This window comes from Vicugna pacos, chromosome X (genome assembly GCF_048564905.1).
Source record: "Vicugna pacos chromosome X, VicPac4, whole genome shotgun sequence".
Taxonomy (NCBI): domain Eukaryota; kingdom Metazoa; phylum Chordata; class Mammalia; order Artiodactyla; family Camelidae; genus Vicugna; species Vicugna pacos.
In genome coordinates, this window is record NC_133023.1 from 58,682,443 (window position 1) to 58,702,210 (window position 19,768).

Here is a 19,768-nt window from a genome sequence, read left to right on the forward strand (position 1 = left end):
CTGAGAATCTTTAGACTACTCTTTGAGGATCACTGATCTGAATATCTAACAAGTCCCCAAGTACTTCTTATCATGAAAACAAGTGGCAAACACTGCATTAATTCATGTGAGATGCTATAATTCTCTGTCTCTAGCTCTCAGCTCCAACCTGTTCCAGATCAGGCATTCTCTGGTCTCTCTCTGTAGATGAAATCTCCCTCATGTTTAACCAAGATCTAAGCCTAGCAATCATTTTTCAGTATTATTTAGTTTTGCCTTTTTCTTTTAAAGAAAACATTTTTTGAATATTTTTATTGTGGTAAAATAACAAAATTTGCCATTTTAACCATTTTAAGTGTACAATACATGGGCATTAATTATATTCACAATGTTTTATAAACATCATCTATTTCCAAAATTTGTCATCACCCTAAACAAAAACTCTGAAACCATTAAGCAATAACTCATTTACCTCCACTTCCTAGAATCTGGTAACCCTAATCTAGTTTGCCTCTATGGATTTTCCTATTAACATTTCATATAAATAGAATCATACAGTATGTGGCCTTTTGTGACTGGCTTTTTGCATGTAACACAATGTTTTGAAGGTTCATCCATATTGTAGCATGTGTTAATACTGCATTTCTTTTTATAGCTAAATAGTATTCCATTGTATGGATGTACCATATTTTGTTTATCCATTCATCAGGTGATGGACATTTGGGCTCTTTCCACTTTGGGGCTATTATGAATAATGCTGCTATGAACATTTGCATACAAGTCTTTGTGTGAACATGTGTTTTGATTTCTCAAGGATGTATACCTAGGAATAGAATTGCTGGGTTATATGGTAACTCTATGGTCAACCATTTGAGAAACTGCCACACTTTTTCAAAGAGGCTGTACCATTTTACATTCGCATCAGGAATATATGAGGGTTCCAATTACTTCATATCCTCACTTTTTATATTTTCCATCTTTTTTTAAATTGTAGCCATCCTAGTGGATGTGAAATAGTATTTCATTGTAGTTTTTTGTTTTGTTTTGTTTTGTTTTCTCTTTCTTTGAATTTTATTTTTACATTTTAAATTTCAGCATTATTAAGGCATAATAGACATACAATTGTAGAAGACAAAGTGTATGTCACAGTGGTTTGATATACATATAAACAGTAAAAGGATTCTCCCTATCTAGTTAATTAACACACCCATCACCTCAAATATTTGTTTTTTATTTTTTTCGGTGAAAACACATTAATTTCTACTCTTCAAAAATTTCAATTATATTACACTGGAATTTGACACAACATTGTAAAATGACTATAACTCAATAAAAAATGTTAAAAAATAAAATTAAATTAAAGGAGAAACAAATTCAATTATACAGTAAGTGTTGTCAACTATAATCACCATCTTTTACATTAGAACCTCAAAGTTTATTCTTCTCATAGCTGGAAGTTTCTACCCTTTTACCAACCTCTCATTATTCCCCCACCCTCCAGGCTTTGGCAATCATTTTCTACTCTCTATTTCTTTGAATTTCAGTTTTTCTTTTTTAGATTTCTCATCTATGTGATACCATGCAATCTGGCTTGTTTATTTTTCATAATGCCTTCAAGTTCCATCCATGTTGTTTGGAAAATGGAAGAATTTTCTTCTTTGTCATGGCTGGTTAATATTCCACTTAAGTGTGTGTGGCTCCCTTATCCATTCATCCTTGGATGTTCGTTTAGTTTCCATATCTTGACTATTGGGAATAATGCTGCATGAACATGGGAGTGCAGATATCTCTCTGATATCCTGTTTTCATTTCCTATGGATGGACATCCAGAAATGGAATTGCTGGAACATATGATAGTTTTATTTTTAATTTGTTTGAGGAACCTCCATACTGTTTTCCTTAATGGCTGTACCAACTTACATTCCCACCAATGGTGTATGAAGGTTTCCTAATCTCCACATCCTCTCCAACTCAGGTTGTGTCTTGTCTTTTTGATGATAGCCATTCTAACAGGTGTGAGGTGATATCTCATTATTGTTTTGATATGCATTTCTCTGATGATTAGTGATGTGGAGCACCTTTTTATGTCCCTATTGGCCATTTATATGTATGTCTTCTTTGGAAAAATATTTGTTCAGTTCCTCTGCTCCTTTATTCATCATATTGTTTCTATTTCTTGGATTGAGTTGTATGAGTTCATGTATTTTGGATATTAGCCCTTATCAGATATATGATTTGCAAATATTTTTCTCATTCCATAGGTTGTCTTTTCATTTTGTATTGTTCTATTTGCTGTGCAGAAACTTTGTAGTTTGATGTAGTTCCACTTGTTTAGTTTTGCTTTTGTTGTCTTTACTTTTGGTGTCAAATCCAAAGAGTCTTCAACAAGATCAGATGTCAAGGAATTTACCAGGATGTTTTCTCCTAGGAGTTTGATAGTTTCAGGTCTTGTGTTCAAATCTTTAATACATTTTGAGTTAATTTTTGTGTATGTTGTAAGATAGGGGTTCATTTTTTTTTTGCAGGCATCTGTCCATTTTCCCCAATACCATTTATTAAAGAGACTGTCCTTTCCTCACCCTCTTCTTGGCTCCTTTGTCATAAATCAATTGATCACTGATATACAGGTTTACTTCTGGGCTCTCTATTTTGTTGCATTGACCTATGTGTCTGTATTTAAGCCTGTACCATATTGTTTTGATTACTGTAGCTTTGTAACATACTTTAAATGAGAGAACGTGATACCTCTAGCTTTGTTCGTCTTTCTCAAGATTGTTTTGGCTACTTGAGTCTTTTGTGGCTCAATACGCATTTTAGGATTGTTTAATCTATTTCTGGGGAAAATCTGACTGGGATTTTAGCAAAGATTACATTGAACCTGTAGATTGCTTTGGGTAACACAGACATTTTAGCAATATTAATTCTCCTAATCCATGATCACAAAATAACTTTTCATTTATTTTGTCCTCCTCAGGTTTTTTCATCAATGTATTATAGTTAGTAGTGTGAAGATCTCTCACCTTCTTTGTTAAGTTTATCTCAGGTGTTTTATTTATTTATTTATTTATTTATTTATTTATTTATTTATTCACTTACTTATTTTAAACTCTAAAGCTCAGGCTACATTTTGTGCAGCTCTCCCCTCTGTTTTATTGGATAGGCCCTCTAGCTGTTCAACAGAGCACCATTTCTAAAGGGAGGTTGATCACATATTGACCATGTAGTTTTATACTGTTTTGTTCAATATGAATGCTTTAATAAGTGGCATTTTTATTTTTTATTAACTTTTTTTTTTACTGAGTTATAGTCATTTTACAATATTGTGTCAATTTCCAGTGTAGAGCACAATTTTTCAGTTGTACATGAACATACATATATTTATTGTCACATTTTTTTCACTGTAAGCTACCACAAGATCTTGTATATATTTCCCTGTGCTCTACAGTATAATCTTGTTTATCTATGAATAAGTGGCATTTTAATAAGATATAGCTTAAAATTTATATATGTTATATATACTATATATATCTATGAAATATATATGTTGTATAGAAATATATATGCTATACTAAATACATTCGTTTAGTATGTTACTAAGGTAGGTATTTTCAAGAATCAAACACTCTCTTTTTGACCCAAAACTAAACACTGTATTGGCTAGTAACATTTACTATACACTGAGTTTCTTCCTTCTGGTAAGATAAATGCAATTGTTCCATTCATTTCATCAAGTTATTTGGTGAATCTCTACTTAGGAACAATCTATTTCTTCTTAGGAAAGTCATTAAAAAGTTTTTAATGCCTTTGGTTACCCTTCATGCATCCTTTCTTCCTTCTACTGTATTATATACTTCTAAAATTCTATAGTCCGCCATGCATCAGAAAGAGAATAAAATGTTTTCCAAGACTGAATTATTTTACATAGATGATCAGGTTCTCATAAAGAGTCTCTCTGATAATACAGCTTATAAAAAGAATAGAGAATCTCACTGTAGTTTTGATTTGCATTTTCCTGATGACTAATGATGTTGAGCATGTTTTCATGTCCTTATTAGCCATTTGTATATCTTCCTTGGAGAAATATTTATTCAGATTCTTTGTCTATTTTTAATTAGGTTTTATGTCTTTTATTATTGAATTAAGATTTTTTAATATATTCTAGACACAGATATATGGTATGAGATAGAGACCCAATTTCACTCTTTCGTATGTATATGCTAGATGGCACCATGTGTTGAAAAGACTATTCTTTCCCCACTGAGTAGTCTTGGCAGTCTTGTTGATAATTGACCAGAGATGCATGGATTTAATTCTGTATTCTCAATTATATCCAGTGATATATGTCTATCCTTATGCTAGTACTACATGGTCGTGATTACTATAGATTTGTAGTAAGTTTTGAAAGCATGATGTAGGAGTCCTCCAACTTTGTTCTTCTTTTTCAAGACTGTTTTAGTTATTCTGGGTCATTTGCAATTCCATATGAATTTTAGGGTCAGCTTGTCAATTTATACAAAGAAATCATCTGGAATTTTTATAGATTGTGTTGAATCTGTAGATCAATTTGGGGAGTGTTGTCATGGTAACAATATTAAGTCCTTCAGTTCCTGGACATGGGATGTCTTTCCATTTATTTAGGTCTCCCATAATCTCTTTCAAGCAGGCTTTAGACTCATTTTTCCTTTCCTCCCCTTTCAGAGCGTGTTCCTCCCTCTCTGAAAATTATGTCCTTTCTCTTCACACTTGATCCCAACTCTCCCACACAGCCTTTCCCTTTCAATATGTCCAAATTTCTCTAGTTCTTAAAGAACTTCTTAAACATACAAGGGAAATATCAAGAAGTTTGTAAACTCCTAAATATAAAAAAATTAATAAAATTTTTAAAAACCTGGGGTAACATTTGCCACAAAAATTTAACAAGTTATTATCATTAATATACTGAATATAGGACCCATACAAAACACCCATATAAAAACACTAAACCTCCAATAGAATATGGGCAAAGAACATATATAGATAATTTGCAAAAGAAGATATACACCTTTTAAAAAATGTAAGTTATATACTTCAGCCTCAAAACTAATTAATGAAATTCAGAACAATGAAATATAATTTTTCTTATCAAACTAAGAAAGGTTTTAAAGACACAATAATACTTAAAATCAATGAGTGTGCAGAGAACTCGGTTCAATCATATACTGATATTGGGTGAATACTGATGATGCAACTTGATAATATAAATCTAGAACTTTAAACTTTTTCATGCCTTTTGACCCAGAATCCAATTCTAATAATGCAGTCAATGTTCTCTGCAACATTATTTATAAAAGAAAAAGAAAAAGAAAAAAAAAGGAAAACTAACTTTCCAACAATAGAAGAATGGCTACAAGTTATGGTACATTAGTATGAGCAATCATTATTCATTCCATTTAAAACTAGGTTGGTTAATATTTCAAATGACATAGAGACATTCTCACAGGACAATTTAAAGGGAAAAGCTGAATATGGAATTGTATTACATTATAATCTCAATTATGTAAAAATACCATACATACATATGAATAGAAAAAATAATAGAGGTAAATGAGGCAAAATGTTGAGTGCTTGTCTCTGAACAATATATTTTTATTATCTTTATCTTCTATTTTTTTCTGTATTTTTCTAACTTTTCTACAGTGGACATATATAATTATCTATATTGCTATGAGGCTATTACAATAATTTAATCAGTTCCCCATCAATGGGCAATTAGGTTGTTTCTAGTCTTCTGCCACTACAACCAACATCTAAGTGAATATCCTTATACATATATCTTTGTGCACATACATGGATATATCTGTAAGATAAATTTCTAGAAGTGAAATGATCTGGGACAAATGTGATGAGCATTTTAAACTTTAATAGATAGTGCAAATTATCCTCCATCAAAGTTGTGCCAAATTATACTCCTGCCAATAATTTATGAGGGTGCCTGTTTCCCCATAATCTTCTTAACAAAATAAACACTTGTTCTATCTTTGGCAATAGAATAATATAGATGAAATATAGATGAAAATTGTATTTGTTTTAGCTTTATTTGCATTTTGTGAGTGAGAATAAGCATCTTTCTATTTGTTTAAAAGCCATTTGCATTTCCTCAATCTCCTTATTTTAAAAAAGGGGAGACAGACACCTAAAGAGGGTAGTATATTTAAGGGTACATACCTAATTAGTAGCAGAATCAAAATTGGCTCCATAGTTTACTGAACATCAATCCTAGACTCTTTATATCATATCATTTTGTCTTTACCTTTACCACAAATTACCACCTGATCATATACTGTTCCAATATGCTGCCTTCATCTCAAGATCATCAGCTCTATTTTCCGAAACAGGTTGTAAGAAGTGCCATGCCATAAAAGAAAAAGAAGGGGCTTTGCAGGTGGCAGACTTGGATTTGAAATGTAGGTGTTCCACATTCTTCTTGTGTGACCCTTTAGGAAGCCTCAGTTTCCTCATCTATAAAATGGTGATGATAATACAGGACAAAATGGCATTATGGGTGTAAATAACCTAGGATAGTGGCTGGCACACAGAAGATACTTCATAAATGGGATATATACACACATATATATGCTTCTTACTGCCAGGATCCAGATCAGCAAGTTCTCAATAACTTATACCTGGCACAGTGCATGGTACTCACTAGGTACTAGCAAATTTTCATTGACTTGACTTGAGGGGGGATTCTTACAGTATAACAGAATTTCAAAATGTAGAGAGAAATCATATTGCCCTGCAGCCTGCTGTCCTTTTGCCTTGAAATCTGTTGTTTGTCCCATGTACAGTGATTTGAGCACAGTAATGACCCTGCAGCTAACTGACAGAGAAAACAGTCACCAGTTCTACCCACCCTACCCCACGCTACTCCTCAAGGCAAATCTGGATGGGAAGGATAGAAATCCTCAGCTAATGAGGCCGAGATCTCTGAAGTTTTGATAACTTTTGGGGGTTTAGTGGAGAAGATATCATTACATTCCCTGTTATATGAGCTGCTCTGTGATGAGAAGCAACCTAAGGAAATGTAACATGGTTGGATTTGTGTTTTAATAATCATTCTCGCTGCAGTGTGGAAGATGGATTGTATGAAGGTGGGGTGGCTAACTAAGAGACTACTGCAGTTATCCAGTCAGGAAGGGATCAGGGTTGGGTAGATGGAGGTTGAAGGTATAGGAGAAAGAGGGGATGATGGATGGAGCCAAACCTCTAAGATGGAGGGAGGAACTTGGCTCCATAGTGCAGGTAGAATTATTCATTTATTGACAGAAGGGAGACACTGACCCTTAAACACAAGTGAAGGGGAGAGGAAGAGTAAAATTTGTGAAGGAGACTGGATGGGAAGGAGGTCGAGAGGTTCTGACTTGATGATCTTGTCATTTAAAGTGAACTAGGAGGCAAGGCCATCTCTTGAGCATGGAGAGAAAGGTAGTAGGTAGCTGATTAGGGACAAAGAAGGGTTTCTAGGCAGCTGAATTTAGAGATCATGACTTTGTTGTGGCTCTGGTCCATAGAGTTGTGGAATTTTCTTTTGAGAAAAAGTTATAGACTTTGGTGATTAGTATATCATGGGGTCCTGTCAAGAAAGTATCTTCTATAAAGGAGTAGGAGCAGAAGGCATATTGCTGGACCTGAGGAATTAAAAAAATGATAAGGGCAACTTCACGCAACAAGTACAGAACACACTTTCAAGAGATTTAGCAGAAAAGAGAAGAAGGGAGATAAGGCCATAGCTTGAGGAAGAAGCTGATAAAGGACATTTTGTGTTTATTTTGGGGGTACAAAAGACTTTGAGGTCTAAAAAAGATGCAGAATGAAGATACTCTATCTCTGACTGTCCTAGATCCACTGTCCTCTTGCTCCGCAAAGTGTGGTCCCTGGACCAGCAGAATCAACATCACCTGGTAGCTTGTTAGAAATGCAAAATCTTGGAGCCCACCCCAGATATACTCTATCAGAATCTAAAGTTTAATGGGCTCCCCAGGTGATTTGCACATACATTGAAGTTTAAGAATAACTGGACTAGCATAGGTCCTTTCAATTCTAGGAATGAAGATTTCCCTAAATGTTCTTGAACACAAGAAATTTCAAGAACTTTCCCACCAAAAGTTTACCTTTCATTAAGCCATTCTGCTTCATGAACAGGCTGAGCTTTGTAGGTGAACAATATGTGCAAAGCCTTCCTCAGAATTCCAGTGCATACCATTCAAACATTAAACATCTTTATGATTAAACTCAGTAGCCAGCAGATGGAACCAGGGAAAAGACTAAATAACTCTGGTCCTAAGTGGGGATCTGATTTCTTCTAAGTAGACAACGACAAACAATTTCCTCTCAGAAGAAAGGAAATTATGTTATCTTGGTGATGTGGGCCATGCAATCAGGGAACAATTTCCCACCAGCAGGTACAAAGGGATAGTTTCTGTGGGATGTTCCTGTCCCTGGTTTCTATACACTATCCTAAGTGTGAAAAGAGAAACTACTATCAAGGATCACTCACCCAAGGATTACTCACTGATATAAACTAAATAGGTAATAAATGAAGGGGTCCTTGAGTATAAAGCAATTTTTTTCAGTGCAATAAACTGTATTACTTATTTCTTTTTAAAAACCATCAACAGGAAATATAAGACCTTATTCCATAAACATAGTAGATAATTATAAGGTGTACTTCAGTCCTTTGTTATGGCTAATTAATAAATAGGGACAGAAGTCAGGAAGAGAGAAGAGAGAATGAAGAAGGGGAAGGAGAAAGACAAAGAGACCCAAAGAAAAAGGCAGAGAAACAGACATACATCTGGGGACACAGAAACAGACTTCAATGGTATTGACATTGTCTTAATTTTCTCAGGTAATGTATGACCACCAAGATATTCACATAAAAATTCATCAAACATTTATCTCACACTTTTGCGGTGTCAGCTGCTGAGGATATTAAAGTCAGCAAAACCGATAGGGTTCTGCCCTTTAAGAGCTCACATATCTAGCAGGGAAGCAAGACATTAATCAAGTAATCACACAAATAACCATTTGTATTAGTTTCCTATTGCTGTTATAACAAATCACCACTAATTTAGAGGCTTACAACACCTGTTTATATTATCTTACAGTTCTGTAGGTAGGACAGAAGTCCGACATGGGTCTCACTGGGCTAAAACCAGCAGAGCTGCATTCCTTTTTGGAGGTTCTTTTCCTTGCTCCTTTCCAGCTTTCAGAGGCCACCCACTTTCCTTGTCTCATGGCCCTCTTCCTCCATCTTCAAAGCCAGCAGCATTGCTCACTCTGAACCTTTTGTTCCTAGTCACATCTGCCTGTAACTCTCCCTCTGTCTCCCCCTTCCTCTTTTAGGGACCCTTGTGATTACATTGGGCTCACCTGATAATCCAGGAGACTTTCCCCATCTAAAGGTCAGCTGATGAGCAACCTTAATTCCTTAATTCCTGCAGCCTTAATTCTCCTTTGCCATGTAACTCAACATATTCACAGGTTCTGCGATTAGAAGGTGGACATCTTTGGGGGATCATTATTCAGTCTACCATACCATTTAATTACAATTTGTGTATTACAGAAACTATTGGTTTAAATGGGGCTATGGCCTTCTGTGCAAAAGCACAGAAGCATGGCATTTCCTAGAACTATCCTGAGTTCTGTTCTTTGCTGCCTACGTGTGTTTGTGTTTGCCGTTTTCTTTGAGATGCCCTTCTCCTTAATCTCTACATGCCCAGATTGTAGCTATCTTTTAAGGCCTTGTTTGAACTTTATCAGGTGGAAAAATGAAAAATAAACATAGTTCAGAATAGTTCTATCTTTAGGATTCTCAATTGGTTCCTAATTGAACTTGTGAGAAAGCCACTGTATTAAAAATTAGTTCTGATATCTTAAAATATATTTTAAAGTACTCACACTGGACTTTTCAAACACTTCTGTTTGGATCACAGAAGGAAATGAAAGTAGAAAGCCAAACCCTCTAGGCACCACTGAAGAGAAACAGAAGGAAATGCCTTGAAAACAAACTTGTTCAATGGCAAAAACAATCAGATACATGCTCTTGAATCCTGCCTCTTTCAGTTAGTCATGTGACACGGGGCAAATAATTATTTTAAACCTATTTCCTCATCTGTAAAACAGGAATTATGAAAGTGACTAATTATAGTGCCTGACACATAATAGGCATTCAACAAATCTTTATTGCTATGCAAGAGAAGATTCAGAGGGGAAGTAATTTGTCCACGTTTATAAAGGTAGAAGCAGGTCCTGAAATTCTAGCACGTTAAAATCAGTGTGCTGTTTTTGAGTTCTTTGGAAATGTGTAAATTATTCATGATCCCTCTGGCACGTCTCTTCTTTAACAAGAATTGTCAGTTGCCCCTATCCTGATAGAGATCACTACACTATCACAGAGCTTTCTGTTTTGTTTCCTTGTGAATGCAGCAGCATTTATCATTTGAAATAGAGGATTTTGAAGGACTTGGGACATCAACCTGCCTTATCTGAGGAAGGCTGAATTATTCCATCATTGGCATTGAGAACCATAAAGTGGAACAGTGCTTCTAGATCCTATTGGTCTCAAGTGTGCTGAATGTGGTGAAAGAAGAAACTTAAACAAATTAAATATCCCATTTTAGAGTTGTCAAATAGGAATTTGTTTCCATGTCATTTTGGTTCATATACTGCTTTACTTCCCACAAACAGTTCTCATTTTAAAGTTTAGTTCAGTACCAATTATTCAGAAAATTTGCTTAATGTGGTCTGGCTGACTGAAAAAAAGAATTGAGATACAAGTATAATAGGAAGCATCTTAATGGAGTGGAATGAGAAGTGGAATAGAATTAGAAGACATGGGTACCCTTGGGCATCTATTCCCCTCTCTGGACCGTTTTTTTCCTGACTATAAAGGGAGAGGAATAGGCTACAGGGTCTTTAAGACCGCAACCATTTCTAGCATTCTATGATTCTATAAGCCTCTCCTACACACACACACACACACACACATACACTGAGGTATCAGAATTTAAAGGGATGTGTGTGTGGGGTGGAGGAGAGGGAGAGAGTTTGCACTTCATTTGAGCTTAGTATATCCATATCCAGTAGAGTGTGCAAGATATAGAGAGGGCAGGAAAACTTGCTAATACAATATAAGGTTTACTTTGCTAAGGATAGGGTCCAGGCAAGCCTGTATCACTAAAGCCTTTGAAGGCCAACCTCCATGCTGTATTGTTGAAAACCTACCAAGAGCTGGGAATGAACTAACAAGACTTCAAGTGATTATATTAACCACGTTTCTTTTTCTTTTTTTTTTCCTTTTTTTTTTTGTTTGGTTTTGTTTTCACTGAAATGTATTTAGTGGGTGAGACACAAGCTTTGCTACTGCTTTGCTACTGGCATGTGGGGACAAGCAGTTACAGGGAAAAAATGATCACTACTTTACTCTTTTCTTCTATTAGTTTTTGTAGCTTTGTTAAAAGATTTGACCGTTATAAAACCTTTATCTCAAAAAGTATGCCATATGTGTTGTTACAAAAAAGTCAAATAAACAAACATTGCCTCCTACACGTTGTAAACTTCATCCAGACAGACAACTTAAATATTGGCTTAATTTGGGCTTTACAGTTATGAACAATAGAATGGGAAGTCACCAATTATTTGCTTAAAAGCTGACTTTACAAAAGCTGATTTATATTTACCTTGATGTTTTGTCATGTATATAACCCAATCAGGCAACCAAGATAGAAGACTCAGATCCTTAAACATGTTTTTTCATTTTCTGCAGAGTTCCGGAGGCAGTAAGAAACAGCTCTGGGAGTGCCCCTGGGCAAAAGATAAAGGAGGTTACAGCTTGTGGAAGTGGTAATTAGAGCCAATTACAACTTGACTTATCTGCTTTGTCATTAAAATACCTGTCAGACCTCTCATTTTTCTAAACAGAGGAAAAGAAAAGGTATAGCTTAGAGGGAGAGGGTTAGCCAAAGGGAAGAGATTTTTAATTCTGTTCAGAAACTTACCATGTAACCTTAGACAAACACATTGCCTTTTGGCTTCAAACTGTGCTTTGCTCACAGTTAAACCTTAACTCTTGGAGCTGAAAAGGACCTGCAGAAATCACCTGGTTCCAGCCTCCTGCCTTCAAGAAGTAAGGTATTATTATGTCCCATTTTCCAAATGAGACATGAAAGGTCCAGATAATTTGACTAGAATATGTCTTCTGCCTCCTAAGTGCAATAGATTTGATTTTGGTCTTTTAACTGTCACAAGAAAAATGTAATTGTTCTCACGTTCCTCACAAATATGTTGCATACAGGTTAAGAGATAATAACCACAAGGCGCTCTGAAAATACCAAGGGACGTTTATAAATATAACATTACCAACAGAGATGCTAGCACTTGGAATATATGGGTTTTAAGAAAAGGTAACAGGAATGGATTTAGCCCATTGAATTAGCTTGAGTAAAGCAGCAGAATTCAACTTAGTTAAAAGGACCAAACTCCCTATCGGCAAATATGTATGAAAGATAATGGAAGTAACCAAAAATTGTGAAAGAACAGGAATGCTACTAATTTGTCATTAGATTTGAGAGAGTAAACAATGAGTGAAGTTTTGCGTGTAAAATCTGAAATCCTGAACAAAGTAGGCTTCTTGGGGAAAGTTAAAAGAAAATAAGGTTTTTCTTACAACTTAAAAAGTACACTATCCTATACAACTTCTAATGAATTTTGCCTTTTGTCCTTAAAATTGTCTGTAGTCAGGTCACTGAATGCCTAATTATCTATCTTCATGTCTCCAATCTTTCTCCACCTAACATTCTAAACCATTCAAATTGCTCCTGCCCAAATCACTATCTTTACCTGCTACTTTGAACACATCAGCCACCTCAAAAACCCTCGTTATCCTCTGTATTGAATTACTCATTCAGGATTTCAAGGCCCTCCATCAACCCACTCCAATCTAATCTGTCTCTTTCCCGATCCCTCTCTTTGTTCCTTTTATTTCAATACTACACTTTTTCCTCATATACCTGAAAGAAATCCCATCCTTGCATTTGATAAGTCATCTCTCTTCACCTTTATTAAAAATCAACATATATTTGATGTGAGGACTATAGGGAGGGGGCTGAGTCTATTTAATAGGTACAGAAGTCTCTTAGTCATTTTATATGATTAGCTAAAGGAGATTGCAGCTACTATGCTCCCCCTCCATTACGTGCTTCTCTCAGGGAGAAGTGAGGGCATAATGTTCAGGATTAGAATGTGGAAGAGTGCTGCTGGGTAGACTGCTTGGAATATGTGGCAGTTCTGAGTATTAACAGAGAACCTGTGGTATTTTAGGATTTGTCTCACCTTTTCATTCCTTCAGTTAAAGCTTTATCTTTATTATCTTTAGTAAAGGCCTCAATTTATATGCAGTCTTCCTTGTCACACCTTCCTTGGTGAAGGTGTGCAGTGGTCAATCTCAGATAGACAGATCCCTAGAGTGAGGGGAGGAAGAGTGATTTCCAGTTAGCCAAGTAGACACAATGGTGTCAGGAAGGTTATTCCAAAGAGAGGGTGGCAGGATATATTGTAAAGAAATTTTATGACAGTACATACTCTGGGGGTACAACTCTCAGGTGGGGATGGGATGGGTCATTCTTTTATTAGATCCAACATGAGTGTTGTGGGCAGAGTTTGGTTACCTGGCAGATATTGAGCTTAGAAACAATATATATTTTGGATCTTTTTATTCACTTCCATATAACAGCATATATAAAATGTTGCACAGACAAAAAGCATTTCTGAAACTTGGTCACTCCTTTGAGACTGGCACAGATTACATACTTTTGAAAAAAAATCAAATGGTAGAATAATATTCATCTCTAAAGGTACGTATAATTTGGAGATAGCCAAAAGTCACTTGAGACTAAGAATGGTGAAATAAGGTGGGTAATAACCTGGACATAATTTTTAGTGAAATAAGCATGTAAAAGGATGACCTATTTTACTGTTAAAGTATCTCACAAAATGCCACCCTCAAAGGAAACAATGGTTACTAGGATACATAAATAATTGTTTTTAAAGTTTTGGTTAGGGTACAGAAATATGTATCTTATTTTATGATACTAGTGGGAAAATGGGCATAGCTAAGGGAAGACTACAAAATATTCAGCTTCTTTGGGGGCCAGGTAATAAGGTTTCCATCAACTTGCTATGGCATCAGGATGGTGAGCAGTTTTTGTATCAAGTGTGCAGTGCTAGCTCCGCTTGACTTAAATGAGTGATGCAGCTGTTGGGAAACAGGAAATGGTGCTGGATTACACACAGACAACCAAAACTAACACAAACACACATAGGCTTCCTGGTATGTAAATTATTTTTGAAGTTTGAGATCTCCTTATACAGAATTTAGTATATAACAGATTCAAGAACCAAACTTCTTGACCTCCCAATATTAAATAACTAAATGTGCAAAAGAACCACCATTAAATAGCACATCAAAAGCTATACATTTTCTATGAAACAATATGTGCACAGATTTTCAAAGCTGTGAAAATGCAATAAAGAGCACAACACATTTTGGTCACTTTATTAAATGACATTAAATAGTTTAAGTTTCAACTACTAAACAGCACTTTGAATGGTGAAAACACAGATAGTATTATTGTCATACTTGAATGCTTTTCTTTAAAAACACAATTCCAGTCCTTATATATATTACAAAACAGCCTTAAAGGAAGAAGTGACATCTTTTCTACAGTACTTAAGATACTCAATACGGAACTGAAAAGCAGTCTAACAGAAACAAAGGCAAGTCTTCACAGCTGTATGATTTCAGCAGCCAAAGCTGGATGATGGACTGAAACATTACTATACAACTGGGACAAAACATATACAATATCACAATACTAAGCAAAAAACGCTTTACACCCAAAGAAATAAAACAGGTTACAAAATGTGGAGAATTTAGCAGGCAAAACTGTATTACAAGCAACATTTTAAATCGTCATTTTTTAAGCCATTGCAACTATTTAAAACATCTAAAACAAATATAAAATGAGCCTTTTAGTATCTTATTGATGTGATTTTGTCTTTAAATATTTGTTAAAGCTTGATGTTATACTCAAAGTACATATTATGTAGCTAAAATGTCAAGTGAGAAGAGTGTATGCAAAGTGGTCCAAGTTTTATTTTAAACTCTCTTATTTCCAATTAATCCTTCTATGTATTATTAAGTCATACTTTCATCCACGGTGAAAAAGGTTTAGAAGGTTACCTAAAATTTTGACATCTATGTCTTTGAACAAGTAATCAGACCATGTTGAAAGTTCCCAGGTCTCGTAAATCAGGTTTAAAGTATTCTGTACTTATAGAAATACCAACTGATAACAGTTGGCCAGCGAATACTGTCTTCAAATATTTATCTCATAAATTCTTTTTCACTTCTTCTAAAGTAAAAACACATCCCCCCTCAATTAAATAAATTTGATTATATGGCTGGCATAATATCCAAATATATAGAATTTGTTAGCAATAACTCACCATGGGAAGGTGTGGGGTGGATCCACCAAACCTCAAAATTCTATATGACAAACCTAGTGCTCTTGGATGTTTTACCACTAGTTCTTTCAAGATAAAAGTGGAAATCTCTTCATCATCCAAACAACTCAAAACTGTTTTAGCTAATTAAACTCATTCTAATCCAGTGATACCTAGAGCAATCCTCCACCTAGCTTTCTTTTTTCTGGAATTCGTTAGCTGTTTCCACTACCTGTTACGTCACCATCTCAAAAATCATTTTGCCATGTTGAGTTGACTCTAATAGTCTAACAATCTTTTTCTTTAAGAAATTCAAGCAACCAAATTGTACATGAGTAAACTTATAGGTCATTTTTATAGGCCTGGATTAAGAAAAACGACAATGTGATGACTTTCTAGTAAAACCTCATAAAAGGGTATTAGATGAATTAATTTTGATCAGAAAACTGCCTCACAGATCTAAACTAAAAAAAAATATCAAGCTTTGAAATGTAATTTAATTTAAGAAAACATAGGGAAGTTGGGGAAAAAGAACATAATGATGAGAGAAAAGAGCATAGAAGCCAGTGATCCTTATCTTTAGGAGGAATTATTTCACAATACTGACAGTACTGGGAATTGTTAAAGTACATTCCTCATGTGAACTTAAAGTCAGCAATGGTTCTGCCATTTTGATGTTGTTTATAAAACAGGGTGTGAACCTAACAACCACAATGTCATCCTTAACCTCCTAAAATGCTAGAACTTGATTTTGTTAGTCCACATCCCACTGCCAGCAACAGGATGAAGCACTAGCACTGGCACCAAGCAGTTAAGAGATGTGCTTTGTTTTAGTGCCAGGGGAGAGAAAAATCATGTGTGGAAGATAATCCACGACCCTGAAATTTTACCAGTAATTATTTCAGCACATACAACTGAAAATAAAAATGGCAGAAAGACTAAAGAAGAAAAAAGAATTCTCTTCTTAGGCTATACTTAAGGCTGTTTATACAATGCTAATATAACTGCAAGACTCCTCCAAGTTTTAGAGCAGTAGTATTTAAGAATATTGCACACAATTCTGTGTCAAAGATAACCCTTAGTTTTTAACTTTCAGTCACAGAGATGATATAGAAGGAGCCCAGTTTTAGACTTCAGTCAAAAGAATATTAAAACCATTTCAATCACTTTAGTCAAGAAATGGATTAAGTACAAAAGTATTTCATAACTGGAGGAATCAACTCTAAGAACTCAGCTGTGTGTTTTTGTATGTAAAGAATGAATATATAAATCTGTATTCTTTCATAAATTCATTAATTTTATGACAATTTTATGGTCGCTAAAAGCAGGCATAAAAATTTAGAGAGGAAATCTGTGGAGTTGTTACTGTTATGGAAGGACTTGTTTTCACTGAAAACAATTTGAAAGATCTTCTGTACTCAATGTGTGTAAGAAGATTCTAGGCAACATCACTGACAAATGTCAGGAAGAAATGGTATGCCCTATTAAAAAAATTTAAAACTAATATGGAAGATTGGCATTTAAGGGGACCAAACTATTTATACAGTTGAGTTCTGTTAAGTCATTGATTCCTAAAAAAATAAAAGATCTTTCTATGATTTTAACAATCTTTTAAACTTTTAGTGCAAAATCACATTGATTTCCCTTGGGAAGGTCCTGGATTTTTGCTTCTCATTGGGGGTGGTGCACGCTGTAATGGTGGTGGCTGCATACCACCAGCCACTGACTGATACATTCCTCTCATATCAATCTGCTGGTAGTTAGAAGGATTCATGATTAAATTTGGAGGCTTTGGCATCATGAGGTGACCCAGTGTTGCTTGTTGATAAGTCATTTGTTGCTGTTGCTGCTGATTGTACTGCTGCTGGAGCCTTCGGTTCATAAGTATTCGCTGAACGCAGCTGATTAACTAAAGAGAGAAAAGGGAGCTGTTACAGTGCGTGACCTGTCTCAAAGAGGCAGTATCAAGTTTTGAGTTAAAATCAATTTGTTAAGGGGGTACCATACCAAAAGGAAAACACATTATTGTTATCACCATTACTAATTTGATGGCATTCACAGAACCATTACTGTAGAAACCGGTTAGTAACACCGTTTAGGGCTAAATTCTCTTAATGACTTGACTATTGTAGTGCAAGCAGCATTTAGATTAGTTTCCATAGTAACCCGGCCTGCACTGTGATTAGTCTCAAGTATTAGTTACAGCACTTTTTGTCAAGTCTCCTTTCTTTGTCATTCTTTTGAATATTTCACATGATGACAGACAAATAAACATTTTTAGTGACAAACACCAAAGGGAAAAGGCACTTGCAGTGGGAATAATTCCTATTTGGAATGTCTCAAATTTCCCAAGATAATTTAAAACCACATAATTCTACAGTGCTTTCTAAGTAAAATTCATGCCACAGAAATTGATTCCCTGATGTCAAGAGTTGAAATTTCCCAGTGCAAGGCAGATGGCTGGCAAATGACCGTGCTGGGAAAGATGAGTAAGGATCCTAGAATATGTTAGCCTTTTAGAGAATTACACAATTTAGTAGGAACCTGTGTCATACATCATTTATAGTTCCACTTTTTACTCTCAAATTAAACATATTAAAAAGTATACTTCTTTGGGGAAGTTGTTAAAAATAGTAAATGTGGTAAAAAGTCTGGCAAAAATTCCTTTTTAAGTGTCCAGAATATATAAAATAAAATTATATAGAAGAGATCTTATACAAATTTGAAGGCGACCCATTTTGGAAGTTGTTACTCCTTTGCAACAAAAGACATTACCTTTATTTGACATTACTAGGTTTCTGGATAAAATTTCTTCTGGGAATAACCAGTGACCATCCATCAGCCCATATGAGGGATGGTTACTGACAGAGATGTCACACAAACCCATTATTATAAATTCAAGAAAATTAAACATAACCTAGAGATAGTACAAATTCTTACCATCTGTTGTTTTGTCAATACGTCATTGTAGATTGCTTCTCTTCGCTTAACATCAAGCTCCTGGCTGGCTTGTCTACTTAATGCTAACGCCTGTACCTGGGCCTCAGAGAGATTCATGTTTTCCTTCCACTAAAAGAAAAGTATCTATTTACTCCTTATTGCAGTAGAATTGAGGAAAAATAATTAAGGTACTTAAAAGCAGGGTACTAAGTTGCCCACTGTTGTACAAGTGTTGGTTATCTCTGCAATAAAACTATCTGGATTTAATTTGTGCAACTGGTAATTAAAATATGTTTATGTAAGCAATGCATACATTTCTATGATTAATTAATTTCCCAGTTCTTAGATTTTACATTTCTCTTTTGTGTCAACATCTAGGTAAAACTGCTGAATTACAGCTTGGCACTATTATTCAGTTTACTAGTATTTTGCATATCAAGTTATAAGAATTATGCTCTTTTCCTCAAAGAAGTAGTGAAGCAAACAACAATTAAAAATTTCTTTAAATAGTGGGGGGAAGAACACAAGTTGCAAGTTGGAGTATGACAATTGCCAATTAACTTACTACAGCTGAAATTATATCTTCAAGAGGCTGAATCCTCACTGCTGTCACACTGTTTGTTGCTTCCACAACTTTTTCTCTTCCTTGATTAATGAGGTCCTACAAGAATGCAAGAAATAATTTTATCAGGGCATATAAAAGATGGAATACTTTTAAAGTATAGGGATCCTTTCTCTTGCCAATTTATACCACCTGGTTTAAAACTTGTTAAATAATTGAAAAGAACAGCAAAATTCAGCATCAATAAAACAAAGTAAAATTCATCAGTGAGGGTCTTGTTAGGAAGATAAAAGTCTGGGGTTTATTGCCCCAATAATTTAATAATTTAAATGACTCCATAAGCACATTTTAAAAAGGAAACCACAGATTCAATTAAGTTATTAAATTATTAGTATATTAAAACCTAATCTTTCTTATTTAACTCATAATTGATTCTAGTTTTCAATAATTTATTTCATAATACTGTGCATTATCATATACTTAATGCTGCACTAGGATGTAAATCAATGTGTGTATTTATGCTACTTTCAAAAATTAAGCAAGTAATTTGTTTATTCAAAATATTTCATAACTGAAAAAAGTGCTATTTCCCTAGCTAGTCAACTGCCCTATTGTCCCTTAATTAAAATAATTCAACTACATTAATTCAAGGCCTGATTCCCTTGTGCTCTGAACAAACCACATTTTACTATACTATGCTGGTTCAAAAAGGTCAACAAATAAAAGAAAAATTTCTTAGTCTAT

General features: G+C 34.8%; 1 protein-coding gene across 7 annotated transcripts in view; it reads right to left on the reverse strand.

The window, feature by feature from the left end:
* Nucleotides 1-14,544: 14,544 nt before the first annotated feature.
* The window catches only part of ATRX (ATRX chromatin remodeler), a 237,155-nt gene continuing 231,931 nt past the window's right edge, over nt 14,545-19,768 (reverse strand). For all 7 annotated transcript variants that reach the window (XM_006218905.3, XM_006218906.3, XM_072955836.1 and 4 more), the window contains 3 exons: nt 19,028-19,123; nt 18,463-18,591; nt 14,545-17,431 (listed from right to left, as the gene is read on the reverse strand). In XM_006218905.3, the coding sequence (XP_006218967.1) occupies nt 17,153-17,431; nt 18,463-18,591; nt 19,028-19,123 (504 nt within the window). In that variant the 3' untranslated portion in view covers nt 14,545-17,152. The remainder of the gene's footprint in view (nt 17,432-18,462; nt 18,592-19,027; nt 19,124-19,768) is intronic.